The 15,210-nt window shown below is 48.8% G+C and overlaps 4 protein-coding genes across 4 annotated transcripts; 2 read left to right on the top strand and 2 right to left on the bottom strand.

Moving 5' to 3' along the window:
* The first annotated feature begins 28 nt into the window (after positions 1–28).
* Positions 29–2,510, top strand: FOBCDRAFT_258794 (5'-AMP-activated protein kinase beta subunit, interation domain-containing protein). Its single transcript, XM_059611234.1, has 3 exons — positions 29–1,326; positions 1,508–2,093; positions 2,147–2,510. The coding sequence occupies exons 1-3, from the start codon at positions 512–514 to the stop codon at positions 2,189–2,191; spliced, it is 1,446 nt and encodes a 481-aa protein (XP_059464495.1). The 5' UTR covers positions 29–511; the 3' UTR covers positions 2,192–2,510.
* Positions 2,511–3,622, bottom strand: FOBCDRAFT_219023 (glycoprotease family-domain-containing protein). Its single transcript, XM_031177296.3, has one exon. The coding sequence runs from the start codon at positions 3,595–3,597 to the stop codon at positions 2,557–2,559; it is 1,041 nt and encodes a 346-aa protein (XP_031048429.1). The 5' UTR covers positions 3,598–3,622; the 3' UTR covers positions 2,511–2,556.
* A 1,263-nt stretch (positions 3,623–4,885) lies between these two features.
* FOBCDRAFT_199044 (enhancer of polycomb-like-domain-containing protein) lies at positions 4,886–7,121 on the bottom strand (the record flags this gene model as incomplete). Its single annotated transcript, XM_031177292.3, has 4 exons — positions 4,886–5,066; positions 5,127–5,974; positions 6,042–6,812; positions 6,975–7,121. 4 exons carry the CDS (start codon positions 7,119–7,121, stop codon positions 4,886–4,888), a joined length of 1,947 nt encoding a protein of 648 aa, XP_031048425.2.
* Positions 7,122–7,927: 806 nt separating this feature from the next.
* On the top strand, positions 7,928–9,303 carry FOBCDRAFT_219014 (uncharacterized protein). Its single transcript, XM_031177291.3, has 4 exons — positions 7,928–8,198; positions 8,304–8,356; positions 8,464–8,537; positions 8,592–9,303. Exons 1-4 carry the CDS (start codon positions 8,147–8,149, stop codon positions 9,151–9,153), a joined length of 741 nt encoding a protein of 246 aa, XP_031048424.3. The 5' UTR covers positions 7,928–8,146; the 3' UTR covers positions 9,154–9,303.
* The last annotated feature ends 5,907 nt before the right edge of the window (positions 9,304–15,210 follow it).

Below are 15,210 nucleotides of genomic sequence, written 5' to 3'. Positions count from 1 at the left end.
CCCACCCGTTCTCTTCATCCATTACCATCGTCAATCAATCTCTCAGGTCCATCTCCACCCCCGCGACCAACAAAGAACAAACTAAACGACACGACCGAAGCCACAACCCTTTCCACCAAACGAATCTAAGTCGACCATATTTTGGACACAAACATACAAACGAGCAAAAGCGCCGATTTCATCACCGGCACCAAAAATATTGCATCTGAATCATCATCACGCTACACCAGGACCCCGGATTTCGCACCAAGCCCTGCCGTGCCGCGTCAGGCTGTTTCTCGCTCGTCCTCCTCTTCTGGACCTCGACGTTCAATTGGCGCTGAGAGCGCACGTATACTATTTCCAACAATCGACGTAATCGACGAGATCTGCATCATCGAGTTTGACATGCCGTTTGTCATATTCCCGATAAGATACCGATAATCCGACCTTACCCCAACGCCATCATCACCAAGATCACACCCTCAAGTCGCAGAGCACATCCCTTGGAAGGGAGTAGGAGGTAGTAAACATGGGTAACAACCCGTCTTCGTCCTCCAAACCGACCACGCCGACAACCTCGGCTCCTGGTTCGGCCCACGGTCATCATCATGGCCATGAATCTCCCCGACATCATCTCCGGAAAGATGCCCGCAATATCATCACCGGTCACGCGCATCGCTCTGCCGCGCCTCCAGAGCCTTCTATGGCGCAAGCCCAAGGCTCAACCGTCATCAATCGACCAAAGAGCTTGCCTCCTACTGCTGTCTCGTCTCTGAGCGGCTCTCCTCATAGCAACTTCGCCGCTGTTCACAAGACTGCTTCTTCATCAGATGCTAAGGGCATCGCTGAGAAACATGCAGCTGGAACTCCTGAGCCTAAGCCTGCCGAGAGCAAACCCGCCGAGTCTAAACCTCAGTACCGCGACGAACCTACCAAGCCTGTCGATGTGCCTATGGAGTCTTCTTCTCTTCGATCACACCAATCCGCTCACGTAAATGACACAGCTCTTATTCCCAATAGCAGCATCACGGATATGTATCTGACTCGACCCCCGCGCTTACCCCTCCCTATCGATGAGGAGGTTCACACCCCTGGATCACCTATTTTGGCACCAGAGTCAGATCTGTCGATACCTGACATTGAGCCTATTGACTCGGACACCATCACACGCAAGAGTTCTGCCCTCAGTGCTACTACAGTTGATGAAGAGGATGGTGAGGAGCTGCGGGTTGATAAGACGAGACCTGTCGTTCAGACCAAGCTGGAGTGGCTGAGCGGAGGTGACAAGGTTTATGTGACAGGTACCATCTTTCAATGGAATCGCAAGCAACGATTGCATCCCATGTAAGTGCCATGATGTTATTTATCCTTCCTTCTCTGAGACATGTGTCGATCACTACGTCGTCTGTGTTTCTGTGGCTGCTCTGTGGTCTCAGATGACTGTCGCACACGATTCGTCCAGCCTGCGATAAGGATATGGCCCATATGGAGTCGAGATATAGTTGCTGACATATTACCTATCCAGCGAGGGTCGTCCTGGTTGTTTCTCGACAACAGTCTATGTTCTTCCAGGTACACACCATGTCCGCTTCCTGGTGGACGGTATCATGCAGACATCTCCTGATCTGCCAACCACCGTCGACTTTGGCAACAACCTTGTCAACTATATCGAAGTGAGCCCCGACGATGCTCACAAGAAGCAAGTTCCTGCACCTCCTGCCGGCCCCCAAGCCGAGGCTCAAGTTGCCGCTGCTGCTCAGACAGTATCACAAGCTCAGGAGAAAGCTTCGAAACCACCGCCCCAGCCAAAGGGCAAGCCCGTGCCCCCTCCAGAATCGTACCGAAGCCAGATTCCACAGTACCTGGTGGACTTTGATCAAGCCGAGGATTCGCAAGCATACCAGTATGCTGTCAATGCCATTGAGAGGCTACCAAATCCTCCTGCGCTACCAGGTTTCCTGAGCAAGCCTATCTTAAATGCGGCGACCCTTATGAAAGATGACAACAGTGTGCTCAACATGCCAAACCATACGATTCTAAATCATCTTGCCACTAGCAGCATCAAGAACAACATTCTTGCTGTTTCAGCTACTACTCGATACAGAAATAAGGTATGTCTGCTATGCGAAGTGCCAAAAGAAAGGATGATGCTTACTCGATGCAGTATGTCACAACAATCGTCTACAAGCCCACATCCTCAGATGATTGATAAGACACGATGGACGAACATAATGATTGGGTCATGAGTCAGAACCCCTTATGCCTTGGGCCTGCTTTCAGACATGCGGGCTTGGGTTACGATGTGATGTTGAATGCTTGCTATGTATTAGAGGTCTGGGAGATAAACAAGGATTGGCTGTTTAGTATTCTTAGTTTTGATGGAGGAGCAGTGGTGACGGGTTACATAGTGATGGCGACATGAGCTGAGAATAACGAGGGATGTCAAGGATTCTTGACGCCATGATGAAGCTGATGCGAGAAAGCTCATGGATCAGCTTCAGCAAATACACATAAACATATCTGACTATTACAACTTCTTGTGATCTTGTTCATTTTTATTATTGGCGGAGAGGTTCAGTCTCTCCATTTGATAAAGACCTCATCAGTTCTGAATCTCTGTGTACATGTACTCTCCTCCAAAGACGTCCTAAACCCTGTCTCATAAGCCAACAAACCAGCGTGCGCAATCATGATTCCGTTATCGATGCAGAATCTCTCGTCGGTAGCATAAACCGATCCTCCTCGCTCCCTTGCCATATGTCCCATCATCTCCTGCAACCTCTCATTACATCCTACACCTCCCACAATGAGGACCTGCGACGACCCGACGTGAGCCATAGCCCGCTCTGTGATCTCCACCAACATCGCGAATACTGTCTCTTGTAGTGAGAAACATAAATCTTCTGGTGTGAAATCCGCGCCGGCCTTCATCTGTGCAGCGAGTGCATCCGCCGAAGCTAGAATTCCAGAGAACGAACAGTCCATGCCCTTGACTGCGTAGGGGATATCGAGGAGCTTGCTCCCCTTCTTGGCGAGTTGTTCGATGTTATATCCCGGCGCGGGATCGTTGCTGATTTCTAATGTGCGAGCGAACCGATCGAGACAGTTTCCAACTGCTATATCAAGTGTTTCGCCAAATATCCTGTATCGCTGCTCGGCATACGCAATTACCTGCGAATTACCACCCGAAACGTATAACACAACCGGGTTATCAGCACCAGTGATATATCTCCCCATCTCGATATGTCCCACGCAATGATTCACGCCAACAAGGGGTCTATCCCAGAGTAAACTCAATGCTCTAGCCGCAACAGCAACAGAGTTCAGCGGGGCGCCCATACCCGGGCCCTTCGTGTAGCAGATACAATCGACATCTTTGGGAGTGATTTTCGCTTCGGCGAGGGCTTCGCGTGCGAGACGGACAAAGTGGGCGCGGTGGTGGGCTGCTGTGTCTTTGGGGAGGAAGCCTGTTCCTGGAGGGGAGACGAAGGTGTCGCGGAGGTTGGAGAGGATTTTTGTCTCGGTGGGAGTGTGGAGAATGACACCTATGCCGAGCTTGTTGGCAGAGCCTTCGCAGCCGAGCGCAATGTAGGAGGATTTGTCTTTGAAGGCCATTTTGTATGTGAGGTTGAAGATGGGAAGTTTAAAGGTGGGGGTATCGAGATGATGGTGTTGATGCCACTGCCTAAGCTGGATGGACCTTGTCAACTTTACTATCAGGATTTTAAACAGAAATACAGGAGAACATAGAAACAGTATAATTATTATTAAAACTATATTTCAAAGAAACCGCAAACGTTGACTCAGTGGTGTCAAGAAAGCAATAAGTACATGTCTAATCGATAGAGGGGCAGATCTGATCTCGGCCAGGCTTTACTGAGAACAAGGGCAGGTTTGGAAAGCCCCTCGCTTAGTGCCCTGTATATCCATCCCACAGTGAGTGTCCCAACGGGCACCAGGCGTCATCACCAGCCACAATTTCTCTCGTTTCCGTAGCGGACGGGAGGGCTCCGATTTACAATTTTCAGGGTCCAGCTAAACCGTGAACAGCAACGGTACATAAAACTCCGTAACCAGGGCAGATCTTTTTTACTGTGACAGTGGTGATCAACAAAACAAAATATACAACTGTGTGAGAACTGAATCATGAAGAATGTATCAGTAATGCAATAACAAGAACATTAGATCCCAACAACTTCACACTTATCGTGATATGAGCTACTTTAGACCATCATGCAAGTTTTTTTTCTGCATCTTTTCTCTTTAGCACCAGCCACGTTGTCTCCATAAAATGCTTCTACTGTGGCTAAAGGATGTGTAAATCCACAACACCCGGTTCGCCGGCCACTTTTCCTTCACCCGCAGCCCGCCCTCCACTCTAAAGCCTCCTCTATCACTCGCATTTCGCACTCGACAGCTTTTCCCACTGTCTCATACCATTAAATCACTATCCCGGGGGGCATACGCTTCTCCCCATGGCACTGGCAGGTATATTGCTCTTTGTTTCGAGTTTCTTTCTCGCTTGTACTTTACGTGGCCCCTGCTAATATGACATCCGTATCAGCCTGGTCCTCTCGTCTAAGCTTGGTCACCTTTCACAGCACGGCACCATGATCATGCAACATCTCCTCTTCTACGACACAGTCAACACGACTGTACGCTCTCTTTATTTCTTCTGAAAGGCTTGCCATTACGATTCTATCGTCAAGTTTGCACTCGCTGGTGACGGTATATCAGATCCCGATACTACAGAGCTTCCCCTCAGCCTCCAACAAGACAGCGCATGATCACCTTACAACGCAACGACGATTTCTCCGGTTACAGCCAAGACATACGATTCACGACAGCTGGGAAGAGGCAACATCATCTTTTTGGTCTAAAAGTTGACCGTTGTTCTTTTTTTTCATTTTATCTCGACCTGGGCCGCAGAATGTTCTTTCACTTCAAAACCCGAATAACCACCACCCGCTCCGAAACTCCTTGCAATGCCCTGGTCAACGACTAAATAATACACGATGCCCCCTCTGTCTGCCGAGGGCTCATCGACTTTGCCCAGCAGTCCGCCGCCCTTTCTGTCAATATTTCTGGGGTATAAAACAAACATCCGCCATATTCATACAATTCACTACCCGCGGTACGCTTACGGTACCGTCTGGGCTGCTTGAGCTTGTGCTTGTGCAACCGCCGCCGCTTTAGCTTGCGCTTTCATCGCCAGATGTGCTTGTGCTGCCGCTTGAGCATGCGCTTGAGCATGCGCATGCGCCGCCGCTTGTGCTGCTGCTGGCGATGGCAGTACTCTGTTACCTGCTTGTGCTTGGGCTGCTACCACAGCATCTGGTGGTACTGCTGGGCGTCCTCTAAACATATATGGATTCAACGGAATCGTTGCCCGGAACTTCAATGCTCGGGTATCAAAGGGATCAACCTCATACACAGGCGGCTCATCGTCATCTGAATCCGAGTCGTATCTCCACCGATCCGACATCTCACCATGTTCCGGCGGTGGCGTCACCATACCTCTTCGATCAATCCACAATCGGTTCAGTCGACCAATGCGCCGACGGAACGAAGGTTGGCTACCCTTGGAAGGCTCATTTGATCCAGCAGAAAACTGGAAGACAGGTGCCTCACGTTTGTCCACTTGCGTGGCATCAGGTATGTGTGTGTCCACTTCCATTTCTGACGACGTGGAAGCCGGGGGTGTCATCAAGTACTGCGTCTTAGCTTGTCGGAACTTGACTTCTGTGCCCTGTTCCTTGACTGGCGAGAGCGGCTCCCCAGTTAGGTCAATATGGTTATGGTTCCACTTCCGGTGGTTCTGGACCTTCATTTCTATGTCAAGTCGAAGTTCATTCTCCTTCTCTGCCAGCTTGTCTGACAACAAGACAAGATCGGCATCAAGCGTTCTTCCATCAGACCGTACAGGTTGCCGCAAGTGGGCACCGGTGGGCTGTCGGATAACTGGGGGCTCTGCAGGCTTGCGTTTCTGAGGCTACAAAGAGAGTTAGCATCCAAGGAGCGGAACAGTCTCTCGCATTGCGAGCATTGGTTTGGCGTACCTTTTGATTGACGAGATCCTCGTCCTCGCCTTTGATGCCCAGACGAAGTTTGGTTTCCTTGAGTCTTGCCCTTTCTTCAAACAGAGCACGGTCCATCGACATGAGCTCTCGCTTCAACATTTCACGTTCATATGCGACAAGTACCAATTGCCGGCCATCCTCAAGTTCTCGTCGCAACTTCTTGAGTGTTTCTGCGATTTTGTTGTCACGAGCTCTGGTCTTTCGAGTCTGGCGCGCCTCGCGTCGTCTGAAACAGACGAAGGGATCCGTGTCATCAGTCTCCTGATGAGTCTCAAACTTGAGAGTGGGATGCAATGGCTTATTGCCAGCCTCCTGTCGCCTTGACTTCCAGTATTCGTATACTGGCTTAGCATGTTGAAGGATAGCCGGCGACCCAAGTTCGTGAAGTGCAGGTACCATCATGTCATAGGCGGCAACGGTATTATCGACTGCTGCAAATGGTGTCTGCTCCGCCGCCGTGTCTTCAAACACCTCCATGATGCGTTCAAAGTCATCCTCAGAAAGTGCACCGGCAGCAGGTGGTTTACTATTATACTGTTTGAGAAACTCATCGTCCTCGGTGGTCATATCATAGAGACATGATATACACTCCTCAACTGTTTGTGAAAAACGGATGTAAGAGGAGGGTTTGTGAAAAGGGACAGGATAGAGCTCATCATAGTTGATGTCGCTCTCCTGGGGAGGCGGAACAGGAATTTCTTGGTCATTGCTGGTTCCTGCCTCCTTGAGAATGGTTTGAAGATGGTATTCCTATTGAGAATGTTAGTATGAGGTCGAGGCAAGGAAATGGACTGCTTGTTGTTGGATGATAGTACTATCCAATCACAGCAAAACAGGGATGGGGTGATGAAATATATCACGTGAACAAACACGTGATATCATGATATGTGGCAGAACAAAGAGATAACTCACGTTTTCCTCGGCCTGCTCGACACCGGTCGCGATTTGATTATCGGTCGTTAAAGCTTCATACTCGCTCGGATCGATCTGGTCTTCGCGAAGAACTGGAAGCGTCGTCTTGACGTTCAACTTCTTGACGCGGACTTTGCGTGATGACATGATGCCAGGGGGTTGGAGGGAGGTGGGAGAGAGAGGCGGTCAGGCGGCGGAAAAACCGCGAAAAAAAGCGATCAAGTCATAAAACGAGTACTTTTGAGTTGATTTTGGACAAAGAATTAATGGAAAAGGTGCTGTTGTAGTCTTTTTCGATGGCAGCGTGGTCGGGCTCGATGGGGTGACGTTGGGGTTTGTTTTGGCGCGTAAAGATTTTTCTCTGCTGCTGCCCGGAGTTTTTGGCAAGGGAGAGTCAATGAATGGCTAGAGAGGGAACGGTAGAGTTTGATGACGGTGTGCTGATGGGAGGGGTCGAGGTCACTTCGCAGTTGTCTATGCGGGCGAGGTACCTATGACGCTTGGACCACTGCCTCCTTTTTTTTGGGGCCGCACTTTCCTTCCGTTTAGTACGGAAGCTCATGGTTTGTTTTGCTGGGAACGTGCATTTTAGTGGTAAGTGCCTCGTAATAGCGCTTGCTTTTAGTGAGGTAAGCACTGAAAAGGTAGGAACGTTTGGTTGCTGGCTCGACAACCACGTATCAGACGGTCTTTGACAAAACGGTGAGTTGTGTAAGCTTTCGTGTTGAAGTTCATATAGATATTTCTTGAATTTTATCATTTTTATGCCTTTTGGTATCCTTTAATATGAGAATTTCTCTTAGCGAAACTGTATTCTTTGGCTGTGCCTTCAATCAATCCAAGTTTTAGTTGCTGACCGTGACACAAATATCAACATGGAAGGTGCACCGTAAGGATAACGGAAGTCATTCCAGAGGTCCTGCTTCTTGAGGTGTCGCCCCGCAAAGTAATTACCCCTCTGCGCACTTGCCCCTTTGCGCAGAAGATCGGTCTAGAATTACCTAAACTTAGCGATAGTGACAGTGAGACCTCACTTCAGCCTTATCACCAACATTTGGACAACAGCACAATACAGCTTATTTATAACCCACCGACGCTCCCTCGCCACAACCTAACCCAACCCAAAACAAACTTCCACACTCCAATCCACGACATTACTCTACGTTGCCAAAATGGGCAACACCACCAGCGCAGTCCTGGACAACCTCGTCCAAGGATCCAACTGTGAGCCTTGCCCTGGCCCCTTGGAAGCCCTGACCCCTCAACGCGAACGCACGGTTGGGGGAGGGGTGATGGAGTGAAACATATACTGAGATGTACGGTTTCTAGTCGACAGAGAGGAAGTTGATCGTCTGCGAAAGCGATTCATGAAGCTGGACAAGGTGCGCAAGCTCTCCGACTTTTTGGTCCTTTGTCATGTCGGATGATGCGCATGGCTGGGACTTTCACAAGCGCAATGGACATGAAGAGCTGACTTGGGACTTCTTAGGATAACTCCGGCACGATCGAACGCGATGAATTCCTCAGCCTTCCCCAGATCTCGTCCAACCCCCTGGCAACACGGTCCGTCCAAGCTTCTTCATACCTCTCGCCAATTAGCTAACTCAGCTATAACAGAATGATTGCCATTTTCGACGAAGATGGTGGCGGTGACGTCGATTTCCAAGAATTCGTAACAGGTCTTTCGGCTTTCAGCAGCAAGGGAAACAAGGAACAGAAGCTTCAGTTCGCCTTCAAGGTCTACGACATTGACCGTGATGGTTACATCAGTAACGGAGAGCTATTCATTGTCCTCAAGATGATGGTCGGCAGCAACCTTAAGGATCAGCAGCTGCAGCAGATTGTGGACAAGACTATCATGGAGGCCGATCTCGACAAGGACGGCAAGATTAGCTTTGAGGAGTTCACCAAGATGGTTGAGTCGACTGACATCAGCATGAGCATGACTGTTGGTAAGTTGTTTGAGGCTATAGTTACGTCTGCTTCGGCGATGAGTTATGCCGTCATGATTGGCAACTGGGACTTGGGTGGTTTATCAGACGCTGACATGATATTACAGACCAGTTCTAAGCGATCGCCCACAAAAGGGTGCATACAGGGTAGGAGAGTAAAGGGTTCATCATTGCCATGGACTTACACGGTCCATAGCCCTACGAGGGCTGCCGGTGGAAATGGATGAGGGAGATGGGGTTGGAACACCTAGCGAATCTACACATCATTACGATCATGAATTCACGCATTCTGTTTTGTTGACCGACAGACTAGTGTTACCCTCTGCTCAGCTTATGACAAGCTAATAACTCAGTATATTCGAATGCTCGCTTGGGTGTGATATCTCATCAGCGTAAGGGGGTTTCACAGCTCTCTGAAACTCCCCATACCTACGACTTGCATGGCGACCGTCTTGACTTTGTCCGCTCTCGAGACGAAGACAGAAGCTTCGGTTCATAGGGGGCTACTATCAGTGTGAACTTCAAGCCTAAAGGCATGAATGATTCGCTTCTTCATCTTCAGCTCATTCATTAGACCATTATGGAATTCGGCAGTTTATCCACCCTAATGAATTATAGCTCCACGGGTTTCTTGATTACTTACCAAGGGTAATAGAGTGCCGCTAATATTAAATTCATACAAAAGGCCATCGATAGAGACTCATATTTTCCTAGTTTATAACCAGGATTCGGACCGTTCGGGCATGTTGCTCATCGAGACCTCTCTCAGCACCGTGCAGAATCACATCAACGCCATATCACTTTATTACGTTCAACTTGGTAGGAATAACGGTCTTTGGAAGGGCGACCGTGGGATCTTTTTTCTGAAATTGTTTGAATCTAATATGTCAGCATCCCAGGAGAGTGCGCGATCAAGTCTTGTGTGGGAAGTCATATCATTCCCACAAATCCATTTTACCCTGCGTCTATGAATGAGACTCAATTTACTCATGATCTCTAACAGGGCCGTTCCTATATTATTCTAAAGTTGGAATATATGCCAGAGCTGGAGAAGACTATTGTCTATTGCCTCTCAAAGCGACCATGCAACGCCCATCCAGGCGGGAGTCGGAATATGCCCTCGCTCAGGGCGCATTCGCACAAGATAATTACATCAGCAAACTCTAACACTTTACGACACTCTGAATACGATTAAGATAAACGTGCCGCGACGGCTATGACGGATATAAAGGCGTGCCGAACGCGTGGCTGAGGCCCCTTTTTCGGTATGCTCGGACGACTTCAACATCGTCCAACCATATATATACTTTACAGGGGCCGCACGTCTTGGGTGAAACTCAAAACATGCGCCTCGTAGCCTTGACGAGGCTGATGTTCGTTTTCGCAGAACATGGCAGGGCTTGCAGAGGCCATGAGGAAACAAGGCTATGCGACGCTCATGGGGAGAAAGTTCAGAAGTAGGTTATACTTGCCAAATTCAAGTCGTGATGTTCCTCTGTTTGGATATCCCCGGTGGTGAGACAGGGTGCATCATGTCCACCATGTCCATATCCAACGACACACCCTCTTGAGTGACGTCGAGTTCCTCATGTTTTAGCCCCGAGTCATAGCGGACGTTGCCGGTCGATCCCCGGCGTCGGGTCGGGGCTGCATCATGAACCGCAGCAGCGCCCCCACGTCTCGGACCTCGATGTGATGGAATTCAATATGAATGCCGATAATTGTCGGGTTTCGCGTTTCACTTGCTGATATGTCTGGCCTCAAAAGTGTCAAGAATGCTATAGATGGCTTGTTATACCAACCCTTTCCAAGAAAAGGATTCCATGTCTCACAACGCCCCAGAAATCTCGGGAGCTATCAGGATACCGGGGCCGGGGTGACCGGAGAATCGGTATTGTAGCACGGCTGGTGAAGATCCGGGGCATGAGGATCCATGTCTGGAGGCTTGCTTGCATCCTTGACAAGCTCATCACACCTCAAGATACGGGCGCACAAACAAGCCCTCGGCAGCTGACTCGATGTTGCACGAAACCTCAGCTGCATGTCTCGAATAGCATGCAACCTTTCAATGCGAGTTGTTCAGGTATTGGGCTATCATAATGATGAGGCTAACGAAACGAAATTGTTTCGCTGGGAATTAGTCTCGGTTGTCGATCAGGATGTAACCCTATCTCTAGAGGAACATGGATATATCTTGAATATTCAAAGTGGGTTAGGTCGTTTTGTTGGACTAGACAATTGTTTAGTTTGGTTTCGTTTTGTTCCCTCGTTAAATCTCCCTTTGTTATCTCCAGGAAGCAGAGGGGTGTAAGTTGAGGTTGGTATAAAATGACCTGTCATATTCGGGTTTTAGTGTCGTCGAAATTCCGGCTGGCTGGGACGGCGAACAGACGTCCCTGTTTGTGTTAGGGGGCGTTAGAAATCCGATAGACGAATCGCGGGAGACAAATGCCGGGATTTGATTCGTGATCTGTCGCCAAATGCAGACGGTGTGTAAGTATTGAGCCGATCAGATCTGATACCGCTGGTTAGCGACAATAGTCGCGCCACCACACTAGATGACATTATTGGCGTGATCGACGAGGGAGGCATCTTAGACATGTCTTTTGACACTTTCACGTCTCCATCCTTGAAGAATGGCGCACGTCAGGATTGTATTGTGTATGCATAGCTCAGCCATGGTCTCAGCTCGAGACAAACCCCAAAGCTGAGGAATCACTCTGTTGAACAGTCTGTCAAATTCGCCTATTGGTTACCAGCATCCGCTCAGCTGGAACACCAAACACAACTAACCCCCACAAATTGCGGCACAGGCACGCCAACAATACGGCGCAGTCAATGAATTACATGGATAGTGTTTATGGTGTTTTCTTTTGTTCATCAATTGTCCAGCTGACTCCGGTAGCCAAGAAAAGAAAGATGCTCGAGGGAGACCAGAGGGTGAGCTAATGCCCAACGATTCAGCGGTCAGGCGAAGTACTGTGGAGTTGAGCTTGATAAAGAGTGTCGGTTGCTTTCATCCGCTGCCTGCAGCGGAACAGACGGAACAGAAAGACCACGACGGCTGGAAGACACGGCGAGACTTGGAAGCGTCGCGATTCAAAAGGGGTCAATTAGGTTAGGCCCAGTCAAGTCTAGCTACTTGGGAATGGATGCATCGAGGGGTCAGATGATGCAAATGATGGAGGCGAGTTGATGCCCGATGCATGATACTTGATACTTGATACTTGATATGCTGAACTGGGGCGGTCTCAGAGATGGATGGATGACACATCAAACAGCCCAATTCTTGCCGCTAAGAAGTAATGGTACAGCGTGTAAAGTCAACGTCAAAAAGGGCAGAGTTTCAATTAGGCGTCGGTGTCATTAGGCTCTAACGTGAGGGCATTCATGCATCTCTCGAGATGTTTCCCTGTTGTTGCGATCTGTTTCCCCATTAGAAGCAGTTGCCGTGTCAGAGCGTCAGCTGCGATTCGACAAAAATGTTTCAGCCTCATTTGGATTGCGTTGCATCGCATCAGCGAGGGGCAACGTGATCGACGTTGGAGCGTTCACAGCCGTTGGACCTCAAGGCTCAAGCCCCAAATCCTTCCATGATTGTGGCGAGTGAGTACGTGATCGAGTGATTGGGCTGATATTGGGTAGGGCGACATGAACAGAGCGATAATCTTGCGCCTTTTTGATGCTATGTTAGGCATCGGCCAAGTCGAGATACTGGAAGGGGAATTTGTTGGTGATGGTTCACGAGCAAGTCAGGCGGGGTGCAGCAATTGGCTGGAGAATTCGGATGAAGCAGAAATGCAGCTAAATCGTGACTATGACAAAAAGAAACGAATCATGTTTGTCAATGCGGATGCGCCTCCACGCTTTTGGTCTACTAGAGTCGATTGCGTTACTGTAGAGTAAAGCTGATCCGTAAAAGAAGAAGAAAAGTTGGATGTAAAGAAGAAAAGAGAAGCGAGGGTATCCCCGCTCTTAAGAGCGCAAGTATAGGTAGGAGGGGTCCATCCAGCTCAGTTCAGTCCGCCTCGTTCTTTCCTCACTAAACCCGGCTGAGTTTGGGCAACTCGATAAGGTCCAAAGGAAGAGAGAGAATTGGGTGTAAGTGAAAGTCCGTTCGCGACTATTATCCAGTCTAACAAGTCACTAGGTTTCGAGGACACGTCAGTAGAATATGGATTATCATCTGATCCTGCCTATCTTTGACTGGTCACGTCGCTATTATTAGTGTTGCCAGATAAAGAGTTTACTGGAGATAGACTGGGCTCAACTCAATCAACTAGTAGATTTCGAAACAAAAGGTTTATTTGGTTGGTAAAACACAACTGCCGAGGACTGTGTTGCAGCCGACCAGTCATCTGTCATTGTAACTGCAACCAACTGCATCACGTATGTATGTACCTGTGTGTAAGCCCCCCCTAAGAACCACCTTAGTCGAAATACCGTTGTTACCAATCGTCCATCTCTCGCATGCTTAAATCGAAACCCCTTGTGGCATTCGTGGCTCTGTCCTGACAAGGATATGCTTGATATCTTTGTTAGCAGAGCGGAACAGAGACTCCTCAGTAACATTCAGAGAGGAGATGCTGTGCCGTGTTACTCCCTCCACTGATTGATGACCACCAAAACAGAGCAGAATCTAGATCTCCGGGAATCTCCCGAAGGTAACTGAGCAATAATTTCATCCCTTCCCAAGCCTAATGATGATGGTGATATGTTATTTGCTTTTTATGTCACTTTCTTTTTTGGCTTCATGTCTTCTCAGCCACGGTGGATTACATGCTCCATGCCAACTTATGGATGTCCTGTCAAGCAGAACCTGGTACATAGCCCCCACTTGACTCGCGTAGTCTTTCACAACTCACACACCCCCAAGCCACACACTGTCCATTGGCTCACAGCGACCGGGTAGGGCAGACGCCTCTTGTTTTGAAGTGCTTGTACCTGCATAAGAAGCCACTTTTGCGGGAAGACAACCGACTCGACTTTGTACCAGGTACGTATCGTTTCGCCATGACACTGTTGCACCTATGCACATGAAAATGTAAATGCGAATGCGCCTCTCTCTTGCAGCGAAGCTCGGCTCGGCTCAGCTTCACAAAGCGCCCAACTTTGACAGGCCAGAGAATTTCTTTTGCCAGCAGAGAAAACTGGACTTGGCTGGTTGACAATGTTTCTTCTTTTGTTCCAGAGACTGAAGAGGAAAGTCATCATGCTTGAGTGCATGCGTGTGTGTGAGAGATGCATTAGGCTGCGCCTCTCCTGTGTAACCAACCTCGTCCTTCACAAATGCGGCCTATAATTAACAAAGGCGCACGGGACATGTCGGTGAACTCAACAAAGTCACCGAGTTATCTGTCGGTGAGTTGATGTGTTGTTGGCGGTTCTGCACTCATTAGCCATGAAGAAAGAAGCTCAACATGAAAATAAACTAGGGCGAGTTTAAGGCAGCCATGTTCAGTGAAAGGAGCTGTCAGATTGGTAATTATTTAGCGTTTGAGTACGCCATATGAACTCAACCTCCACAACGCCAGCCACTCCCGTGCATACGTCAACAACATCAACAACAGGGAACATAGACAGATAACATCCACAGTCGGAGACATGCCCAAGAAAACCACATTCAGTAAAGCTGCTCTTCGATATTCAAGATAAATCTGTCGATAACCCACTTAGAACAAAAGCTCAGGTACCAAAAAGCACTCGCCTAACCATCAAAACCTCAGCCATCATCTTTTTTTCCCCTTATACTGCACATGTTGTCACTGAAGACTAACCAGCCTATAATATTCGCAGGGATCAAACTCAGCCCGCTTTCTCTCGCAAGCAATACCCTTCAGGAATAACCCCGATGGCAACTCCCGTTTCTTTAACTACGGATATTACAGTAGAGTAGGTAACTAATTAACCCCTGGCCTGATATTGATCCCCCCCTGCTTTGTCGCTTGTCCTGTCTTGTCAGGTCTTGTCCTTCAAATTCTTACGGCGGCCCCTCTCACTTACATGGGTCTCTTGTCACTTTTCTAAACGAGGCGCCATCACATCCATTCCCATATCCATCCATCGATCTGCTTGTCAATCCTCTCCTTGGTTAGTTAATAACATTGCGGGGGCCAAGCTCCTAGAGTCTACGTACCTCACCGACCTATGCTACGGATGTTAATCCATTCCATTGGAGCCAATTGTAAGCTGGTAACATTGGGCATAAATCACCACACCGTAAAGTTCTCCCTGCTATGGCTATGGCCATGCCAATTCATTCACTGTCACAATTTTTAATGCCT

This window comes from Fusarium oxysporum, chromosome III, assembly GCF_013085055.1.
Source record: "Fusarium oxysporum Fo47 chromosome III, complete sequence".
In the NCBI taxonomy this organism is placed as follows: Eukaryota; Fungi; Ascomycota; class Sordariomycetes; order Hypocreales; family Nectriaceae; genus Fusarium; species Fusarium oxysporum.
This window is presented reverse-complemented; position numbering and strand designations above follow the sequence as displayed.

What these genes read in the sequence shown, in the direction of transcription:
- FOBCDRAFT_258794 (XM_059611234.1), top strand. Translation starts at nt 512, where the DNA reads ATGGGTAACAACCCGTCTTCGTCCTCCAAACCGACCACGCCGACAACC. An exon ending in AAGCAACGATTGCATCCCAT is followed by an intron (nt 1,327 to 1,507) that starts GTAAGTGCCATG and finishes TTACCTATCCAG; the next exon opens with CGAGGGTCGTCCTGGTTGTT. An exon ending in CTACTCGATACAGAAATAAG is followed by an intron (nt 2,094 to 2,146) that starts GTATGTCTGCTA and finishes TACTCGATGCAG; the next exon opens with TATGTCACAACAATCGTCTA.
- FOBCDRAFT_219023 (XM_031177296.3), bottom strand. Translation starts at nt 3,597, where the DNA reads ATGGCCTTCAAAGACAAATCCTCCTACATTGCGCTCGGCTGCGAAGGC.
- FOBCDRAFT_219014 (XM_031177291.3), top strand. Translation starts at nt 8,147, where the DNA reads ATGGGCAACACCACCAGCGCAGTCCTGGACAACCTCGTCCAAGGATCC. An exon ending in CCTCGTCCAAGGATCCAACT is followed by an intron (nt 8,199 to 8,303) that starts GTGAGCCTTGCC and finishes TACGGTTTCTAG; the next exon opens with TCGACAGAGAGGAAGTTGAT. An exon ending in GATTCATGAAGCTGGACAAG is followed by an intron (nt 8,357 to 8,463) that starts GTGCGCAAGCTC and finishes GGGACTTCTTAG; the next exon opens with GATAACTCCGGCACGATCGA.